At 48.7% G+C, this 10,000-nt stretch overlaps 2 protein-coding genes across 5 annotated transcripts in view; one reads left to right on the top strand and one right to left on the bottom strand.

The window, feature by feature from the left end:
- Positions 1-10,000, top strand: part of M6 (neuronal membrane glycoprotein M6) — a 311,681-nt gene that overhangs the window by 72,098 nt on the left and 229,583 nt on the right. The gene's annotated exons all lie outside the window — the stretch shown is intronic.
- LOC138350418 (keratin-associated protein 16-1-like) lies at positions 2,341-3,366 on the bottom strand. The gene has a single exon (XM_069301053.1). The coding sequence runs from the start codon at positions 3,364-3,366 to the stop codon at positions 2,341-2,343; it is 1,026 nt and encodes a 341-aa protein (XP_069157154.1).

Here is a 10,000-nt window from a genome sequence, read left to right as displayed (position 1 = left end):
TTCAACCTGTTTTATATTCATAAACTAAATGATTACTTTCTCACATGTGTGACACATGTGTCTCTACACATATTTTGTTCTTCCACTGTTCATTGTGAACAGTTCCTCTTGGTCTATATGGAAGCCGGTCGGCCGAGCGGACAGCACGCTGTGCTTGTGATCCTCTGGTCCCGGGTTCGATCCCGGGCGCCGGCGAGAAACAATGGGCAGAGTTTCTTTCACCCTATGCCCCTGTTACCTAGCAGTAAAATAGGTACCTGGGTGTTAGTCAGCTGTCACGGGCTGCTTTCTAGGGGTGGAGGCCTGGTCGAGGACCGGACCGCGGGGACACTAAAGCCCCGAAATCATCTCAAGATAACCTCAAGATAACCAACACTGTCGCTTCGTATAACTCATGTCAGTATCATGTCACTCATCCTGTGAGTGAACACACCGCCATAGATGAGCGTCACTCATCCTGTGAGTGAACACACCGCCATAGATGAGCGTCACTCATCCTGTGAGTGAACACACCGCCATAGATAAGCGTCACTCATCCTGTGAGTGAACACACCGCCATAGATGAGCGTCACTCATCCTGTGAGTGAACACACCGCCATAGATGAGCGTCACTCATCCTGTGAGTGAACACACCGCCATAGCAGCATGTAAAACACCCCTCAATAGGAAGGAAACCCGCTGGGTTGTTCATCCTGTCACTTGTACCCAGACACAGCTATTGACTGAACTTTTTCGGTGAAAAGAACTTTTTCTGTGTCTGAGTAGTTAGTAAATGGAATGCATTAGGCAGTGATGTGGTGGAGGCTGACTCCATACACAGTTTCAAATGTAGATATGATAGAGTCCAGTAGGCTCAGGAATCTGTACGTCAGTTGATTGACGGTTGAGAGGCGGGACCAAAGAGCTCAACCCCCGCAAGCACAATTAGGTGAGTACAGCTGGGACTTGCTTAACTGTCTCAAAAGTGAACAGTTTATCAAATATGACAACACTTATCAACCCCTAAACTTATGTTATAGCTGAAAAAGTGGAGGAATCTATTAAGAACAGTATTTATATTTTACAAATAATAATGTTTACCCTAATTCAAACCACTTGGAGGTATTATTCTACTCAGGTTTGAAGTGTGTGAGGTGGGCAGAATGTTATTATTAATAACACACACACACACTCTCTCTCTCTCTCTCTCTCTCTCTCTCTCTCTCTCTCTCTCTCTCTCTCTCTCTCTCTCTCTCTCTCTCTCTCTCTCTCTCTCTCTCTCTCTCTCTCTCACACACACATTGGTGATGGTGGGGCGGGGAGGAGGCTGGGTAAGAGGTCTGTGTGCTGGAGTGCTGGAGGCATCAGTCAAGCCACTTACAGAGGTAGTGGCCTGCCACTCCTGGGACACCCTGCCACTCCTCTATAATGTCCGCCACGCTCCCTGTCAACCACAGTTGACCCCCAACGACGCTCCTACCAAACCCACCGCGACGTAACAGCTGTGAACCCGCAGCGTCCTTACCAGGGAGACTTACGAGCGTGACCTTGTAAGTGAAGTAGGGCTGTAAGCCAGCGAAGGGAACCTGTCTGAAGCCACTACTGGACCAGCACTGCCACTGGAGGGTACCGTAAAACAGCATTACTAGTGGCAAGGAACGTCTGGCGAACTGGGACCACAAGACCAGCACGATAGTAAAGAGAATGATTGCCACTCAAAGTCTGTTCTAAGGGCTAGCACGGGCATTCAGGGGAGCTGGCGTTTCCCCCTTGCCCCATAAAACTGTTGAGCTTCGTCGGGCGTACCTGCGTCTGCCTTACCACATGTTGAGCTCTGTCGGACGTACCTGCGTCTGCTTACCGCATGTTGAACTCCGTCGGACGTACCTGCGTCTGCTTACCACATGTTGAACTCCGTCGGACGTACCTGCTTTAGGCTAAACCATTCCAGACTGAAACATTCCAGACTAAAACATTCCAGACTAAAACATTCCAGACTAAAACATTCCAGACTAAAACATTCCAGACTAAAACATTCCAGACTAAAACATTCCAGACTAAAACATTCCAGACTAAACCATTCCAGACTAAAACATTCCAGACCAAAACATTCCAGACTAAAACATTCCAGATTAAAACATTCCAGACTAAAACATTCCAGACCAAAACATTCCAGGGTGAAATATTCCAGGTTCAAACGCCGCAGACTACAACATTCCCACAACATTGTGGGGAAACACGGAGGGTGAGTGAAGACGACCAGCGTGTAAACTCACCAAGCACACGACCCCAAACGAACGTCACAGAAGTAAGAGCGGGAGAAAAACAACGTTCCATACAATAAAGAACGTTTTGCTTGGGTTAAAGTGAGGGAGGAGGAGGAGGAGACGTGGCAGCAACGTCTGGGTAATGCATTCCTGCACAGGGACTCGCTCGGAATTCTTGCAACACAGGGGCTGGATTCTTGCAACACAGGGGGCTGGATTCTTGCAACACAGGGGCTGGATTCTTGCAACACACGGGGCTGGATTCTTGCAACGCAGGGGCTGGATTCTTGCAACACAGGGGCTGGATTCTTGCAACACAGGGGCTGGATTCTTGCAACACAGGGGGCTGGATTCTTGCAACACGGGCTGGATTCTTGCAACACACGGGGCTGGATTCTTGCAACACGGGCTGGATTCTTGCAACACAGGGGGCTGGATTCTTGCAACACAGGGGCTGGATTCTTGCAACACAGGGGGCTGGATTCTTGCAACACGGGCTGGATTCTTGCAACACACGGGGCTGGATTCTTGCAACGCAGGGGCTGGATTCTTGCAACACAGCGGCTGGATTCTTGCAACACACGGGGCTGGATTCTTGCAACGCAGGGGCTGGATTCTTGCAACACAGGGGGCTGGATTCTTGCAACACAGGGGCTGGATTCTTGCAACACAGGGGGCTGGATTCTTGCAACACAGGGGCTGGATTCTTGCAACGCAGGGGGCTGGATTCTTGCAACACAGGGGGCTGGATTCTTGCAACACAGGGGCTGGATTCTTGCAACACAGGGGCTGGATTCTTGCAACACAGGGGGCTGGATTCTTGCAACACAGGGGCTGGATTCTTGCAACGCAGGGGGCTGGATTCTTGCAACACAGGGGCTGGATTCTTGCAACACAGGGGCTGGATTCTTGCAACACAGGGGCTGGATTCTTGCAACGCAGGGGGCTGGATTCTTGCAACACAGGGGGCTGGATTCTTGCAACACAGGGGCTGGATTCTTGCAACACAGGGGCTGGATTCTTGCAACACAGGGGCTGGATTCTTGCAACACAGGGGCTGGATTCTTGCAACGCAGGGGGCTGGATTCTTGCAACACAGGGGGCTGGATTCTTGCAACATTGGCTAGACTCAGGAAACGTGAGATTGGGTGTTTTTGCTAACAAAAAATAAATAATTTTTAAGTAAATTGTTTTCCCAAGGATAATGCGAGCGGATTGTATAGATGCTCGTGCAATAGTTTATTAGAGGCTACGTGCACTAAGGTGCACGTAGAGAGCACGAGGCCGCCTGTACGGCGTGTCTTGTCTTCGTGGACACGGCAGCGTGCACGTCTGTGTCTTGAGACTTCTCTCAGCACGGCAACGTGCACGTCTGTGTCTTGAGAGTTCTCTCAGCACGGCAACGTGCACGTCTGTGTCTTGAGAGTTCTCTCAGCACGGCAGCGTGCACGTCTGTGTCTTGAGAGTTCTCTCAGCGCGGCAGCGTGCACGTCTGTGTCTTGAGAGTTCTCTCAGCACGGCAGCGTGCACGTCTCTGTCTTGAGAGTTCTCTCAGCACGGCAACGTGCACGTCTGTGTCTTGAGAGTTCTCTCAGCACGGCAACGTGCACGTCTGTGTCTTGAGAGTTCTCTCAGCACGACAGCGTGCACGTCTTGAGAGTTCTCTCAGCACGGCAACGTGCACGTCTGTGTCTTGAGAGTTCTCTCAGCACGGCAGCGTGCACGTCTGTGTCTTGAGAGTTCTCTCAGCACGGCAGCGTGCACGTCTGTGTCTTGAGAGTTCTCTCAGCACGGCAACGTGCACGTCTGTGTCTTGAGAGTTCTCTCAGCACGACAGCGTGCACGTCTGTGTCTTGAGAGTTCTCTCAGCACGGCAACGTGCACGTCTGTGTCTTGAGAGTTCTCTCAGCACGGCAGCGTGCACGTCTGTGTCTTGAGAGTTCTCTCAGCACGGCAGCGTGCACGTCTCTGTCTTGAGAGTTCTCTCAGCACGGCAGGAGTTCAAGGACCGGAGAAACTCCCGTTACAAAGAAATCGTCTTTGTCTTGAAATGTGATTTCTTTAAACTTCAGAGAGAACGCGGCCTTTGAGGAGATTAATTTGGTAGTGTTCATTTTTGGTAGTGGGCAGTACAACTACCTGGCTGGTAATGTGTTCACGAGACACCTGGTGTTCTCACCTGGTGTTTTCCACCTGGTGTTCTCTACATGGTGTTCTCACCTAGTGGGAGACACCAGGTGTGTGTATCAAACACACCTGGTGGCCCCCACCTAGTGTGAGGTATTACCGGTGGTGTAATTCTCTATCAGCATCAGAACAGTACCAGAGTAAGTGACCCCTGTTCCTTCCCTTATCAGTCTTTGTCCATCCTTTTTTGCGTATATTGTCTCATTATACATAGCTTAGCAAAACCAAAAAATGCCTTTGTTGCCGTCTGTTATCGTGTGTATTCCTAATTCTATGTTCCACTGGGTAGATTGTCCTTGTTCCGTTTCCGTTTATTAATGTCCTTGCTGAGGTGTTTGTCCAGTATTGTGCTTGTTACATCCTTCACCACCACCTTGATTCCGCCCCCCTGTCCCCCCTGCCCCCCTGCCTCTCCCCCCTCCCCCCTGCCCCCCTGCCTCTCCCCCCCCCTCCCCCCTCACCTGGGAGGGAACTAACCCCCCCCCCCCACACACACACACACCTGGGCAGGGCTCCGGAAGCCATTAGCATGCGTCTCCCGTCTTGCATTTTGGAGAGGCGATAAAAAGAGACTGCGACCGCCTCTGTTTTTATGGCGTAATGATATGCACCAGGAATTCCTCCTCCTCCTCTTCTTCCCGTACCCCCGCCTCTTCCCCGCCGAGAGAGAGAGAGAGAGAGAGAGAGAGAGAGAGAGAGAGAGAGAGAGAGAGAGAGAGAGAGAGAGAGAGAGAGAGAGAGAGAGAGAGAGAGAGAGAGAGAGAGAGAGGGGGGGGGGGGGGGGGGAGGTAGGTGGTGGGGGAGTGACATAGAATGACGGAAAGTCTGGCAAAGAAACCAGCTCCTGGAAGAATTTCAGAGGACTTATCGTAAAGTTTCTCTTTCTTGTGTTTCTCCTTTTTTTGTTTTACTGCGTTTCTTCTCCTTCCTCCTCCTCCTCCGAGGAGATGACAGAGCAGCAGAAGAACAAATAGTAATAATAGTTGAAGAAGCTGGAAGAGTAGAAGGACGAGGATGAAGAAGAGAAGACGAGAGTAATAGGAGGAGGAGGAGAGACGATGGAAGGACGAGCAGGAGAGGAGGAGGAGGAGAAGGGAAAGGAGAGGAAGCGCAGTAAATCAAAGAGAAACACTAGAAAGAGAAACATTAAGATAAGTCCTCTGGAATTCTCCCAGGAGCTGGTTTCTCTGCAAGACTCTCCGTCATTCTGGCCCCCCCCTCCTGTCTCTCTCTCTCTCTCTTTCTCTCTCTCTCTCTCTCTCTCTCTCTCTCTCTCTCTCTCTCTCTCTCTCTCTCTCTCTCTCTCTCTCTCTCTCTCTCTCTCTCTCTCTCTCTCTCTCTCTCTCGCGCATACCCACCTACACACACACACACACACACAAAAGCAAATACTATTAATAATTTTAAAACCAGGTATGATAGGGAAATAGGACCATAGTCATTGCTGTAAACAACCGATGCTCGAAAGGCGGGATCCAAGAGTCAATGCTCGATCCTGCAGACACAACTAGGTGAGTGCACACACACACACACACACACACACACACACACACACACACACACACACACACACACACACACACACACACACACACACACACACACGACCTCCCTGGCTAACAGCATCTGCTAACTGCAATACAGTACCATTAAGAGTATAATAGTGTAGGTGTGTGTTGGTGAGACGCTGCCTGTGACGCCACCACCACTCTCCTCTTGCATGTAAGAGAGAGAGAGAGAGAGAGAGAGAGAGAGAGAGAGAGAGAGAGAGAGAGAGAGAGAGAGAGAGAGAGAGAGAGAGAGAGAGAGAATTCAAGCAATATCAGATTCAATAAACTATATATTAACCCATTTTGTCTGGTAATTAATAAGTTTCGAGTTCACGTATATTAAAGCATCAATATGTTGTTGGTAAATGCCAGCCAGCAAATTAGAATGCGATGCAGAGTATTTTATATCGTTAAAAGTTGTTTTTTCAGTTATAAAAAAATGTGCTAACTTGTTCCTCTGGAATATATATATATATTTGTTATTGAGCTGGGAAAGTGGAAGGGACAGGTGCGTGGAGAACAGGTGTGACGGGCCACTGATACACAGGTGTATAGAAACACATGTCAGAGAGCACATGTGTAAAGGAAATACGTGTGAGAAGACAACAGGTGTGAGAAAAGAGGTGTGAAAGGGCACAAATGTGTAAGAGAGAGATAAAAAGAGTTAGCAGGTGTGAGCGGGGCACACACATGTGCAACAAACAGGTGTGGGAGGCCACAGGTGTGACAACATAACATGACAACATTCCCAGCAGCAGCAGGAGTAAGGCACAATAAACTGGAGCATTATAAACATCATTATACTTCTTCTGCCCAACCACTTGGGCAGGACGGTAGAGCGACGGTCTCGCCTCATGCAGGTCGGCGTTCAATCCCCGACTGTCCAAGTGGTTGGGCATCATTCCTTCCCTCCCTCGTCCCATCCCAAATCCTCATCCTGACCCCCTTCCCAGTGCTATATAGTCGTAATGGCTTGACACTTAACCCATCCTTCGGCCCCAACCTCCCAACCCATCATCCAATGGGCAGGTGTGTGGAAAGGTTCCATTCACCTGCATTTGCCCCTACAGTTACAGCAGAGGGCCAAGCAGACTGCCCTATAGGACGCTGGCACCAATTGAGTGGCTCTCGGATTCTGCTCCATTGAGGACTACTCAGTGAGGCCCTTCTTGAAGGTAGTCTTTTATTAACTCCTAAGATGGAGCCTGAGATAACTAGTGCTTGAAGAGCCGCTACTAATCCAGAGTGCCAGACCCGATCACAGGCTCCTGCTGTGTCTAAAGCAACAACTCGGCTGATCTTGGACTCATCCAGAGACTGATGCAACTTGGTGGAGAGATTTAGCAAGAGATCAGCAGCAGATCGGCCTTTTATAAAACCATACTGTCGATCACATATTAGTCGATGATGGTAAAACAATTATATCATTTGCTGAGAGATTAATAAGTCTAGAATTTTACTAGTAATGGAGAGCAGTGACAGAGCCGTCTGTAGATACCAACCACTGAGCGGCGGCTCTTTTTTTGTGTATTGGAACAATATTTTCCTTCTTCCATAAGGAGGGCCACATTCCTTGAACTAGGAACAGGCACGTGAGAGGCGGAGCCAAGAGGTCAGCGCAGCTGTGCAGTGGACTGACCGTCATCTCACCCCCACAGCTTGTGTCTAATATTGCCGGAACAACCGTGGACATCTTCAAGAGGAAACTAGATTTATTCCTCCAAGGAGTGCCGGACCAACCGGGCTGTGGTGGGTAAGTGGGCCTGCGGGCCTCTCCAAGCAACAGCCTGGTGGACCAAACTCTCACAAGTCAAGCCTGGTCTCGGGCCGGGCTTATGGAGTAGAAGAACTCCCAGAACCCCATCAACCAGGTATCAAGTGTTTTAAGGAGATGAAGAACTTCAACGTGATGTATCACCACTGGAGTCATCTTAGACACCGTGCTAGGAGCAAGATGTGGAGGCTGACGTGTGGGGGAGTAACCCTGGGTCATGTAGGACCACTAATTGTGGTAAATATAGTTCTAGATGAATGAATGAAGTAAGGTGCTTCTAGCACGCACTACAAGGGTTAGGAGGATCAAGGGGTCTTAGCTGTGATTGTTATCTTGAGATGATTTCGGGGCTTTAGTGTCCCCGCGGTTCGGTCCTCGAGCAGGCCTCCACCCCCCAGGAAGCAGCCCGTGACAGCTGACTAACACCCAGGTACCTATTTTACTGCTAGGTAACAGGGGCATAGGGTGAAAGAAACTCTGCCCTTTGTTTCTCGCCGGCGCCTGGGATCGAACCCAGGACCACAGGATCACAAGTCCAGCGTGCTGTCCGCTCGGCCGACCGGCTCCAGTCAAGGATCTTCTCTATTTCTTAGAGGATGTAATGGTATTAAACGTCAAACTCCTGTTGATATTTCCTCATATCAGTACATTGTACATAAATAATAGAACAATAATAACAATTACTGTATTCAAACTGGTTCACAAAATCTGCTTCATTTTGTTGAAGGTGCTCCAGCCAAGCTCTCTAAATAGTTATAGTAAGGTTATAGGAATCATATAATATGATTCAAGTAACTGCATCAGTCATAGTTACTTGGTATATATATCATTTGCCTGATATTAAGGAAATGGATAAATGAGTTATCTTGACGTGAATATTATTATATAATGATAACTATGGTAGAGATTAATGGATAATCTTGATAAGTATTGCCTAACTTTGTTTTAAGACTTGATAAGATTGTACTGAGATGGATACTATATGATTTATATGGATGTATATATTATTGATGGATTAAGATAACTGCAAATTAATAGTTCGTATATTGACGTGGGTGTTAGGCTATGGTGTAACAATCAACAGCTGGGAAAATGAATTGTTAATGACACAATCACCCTAATTGGCCAATCAAGTCAAAAGTGCTCATTAAAATCCCAGACTGATGAGAAGACCTGTGCTTGGTCTGGCTGTTGGGAGTCTAATGGTCACTCATCATGTGGTCACGCATGTTGTGGTCACTCATCATGTGGTCACTCATCATGTGGTCACTCATGATGTGGTCCGGTTAGATATGTTGATGTGTCGATTGAGATAGCTCTGCTCTGCAGCGATCATTTTTGATTGGCTGGCTGAAGATACACAGCCGTGGTGCGGGTGTAATTTACTCGTTAACTCCACTAACGCTACGTTCACTCGTTCACTCGTTCACTCCAGGATGTTAACGAGTGAACGTCTTAGAGTAAGACACTTACACGCGCAAGATCGTGTTCTACACATAAAGATGTGTGTGTGTATTATATCACTATATCGTGTATTGCTTGTTTTTAAAGCTGATCTTGCAGGCTATATCACGTCACGACGTCTCGCTGCTGAGTTGGTCCTGGGCGAGGGAGGCGCTGCTGCTGCTGCTGCTGCTGCTGGCCATGCTGCTGCTGCTGCTCCTGCTGGCCATGCTGCTGCTGCTGCTGCTGCTGCTGCTGCTGCTGCTGGCACTGCTGCTGCTGCTGCTGCTGCAGCTGCTGGCCATGCTGCTGCTGCTGCTGCTGCTGCTGCTGCTGCTGGCACTGCTGCTGCTGCTGCTGCTGCAGCTGCTGCTGCTGGCACTGCTGCTGCTGCTGCTGCTGGCACTGCTGCTGCTGCTGGCCATGCTGCTGCTGCTGCCTCTTGCTCCATCTGAACACCTTGCTCCAGGCAGAATTTCTGAGCAATTTTGTTTTTATATAGTTGTAAACGATTATATTGAGATAAAATATATGTTTAGGTTTACGATAATAGTGATTTAAAGATGATTTAAGTGTTATTTTGCTATGATTACATTGTTAGTTAAGAAAGGCTTGTGACCGTCTTGTAACTGACGAATGAAGATGAGTTAGGATCGAGGGAGGAGCCTCATATCAGGGCAGGAAACACACAACATTGTCGAAGATGAGGTCTGATAAAGACCTTTTGTGCCCTCTGTAATGCTTTTTGCGCTACCGCTCACAGGATGGGTATGGGATGCACAATAAACTAGCCTCCTCCG

This window comes from Procambarus clarkii, chromosome 45 (assembly GCF_040958095.1).
Source record: "Procambarus clarkii isolate CNS0578487 chromosome 45, FALCON_Pclarkii_2.0, whole genome shotgun sequence".
NCBI lineage: Eukaryota > Metazoa > Arthropoda > Malacostraca > Decapoda > Cambaridae > Procambarus > Procambarus clarkii.
Note: the sequence above shows the minus strand (reverse complement) of the source record. Positions and strands in the feature narration are given on the sequence as shown.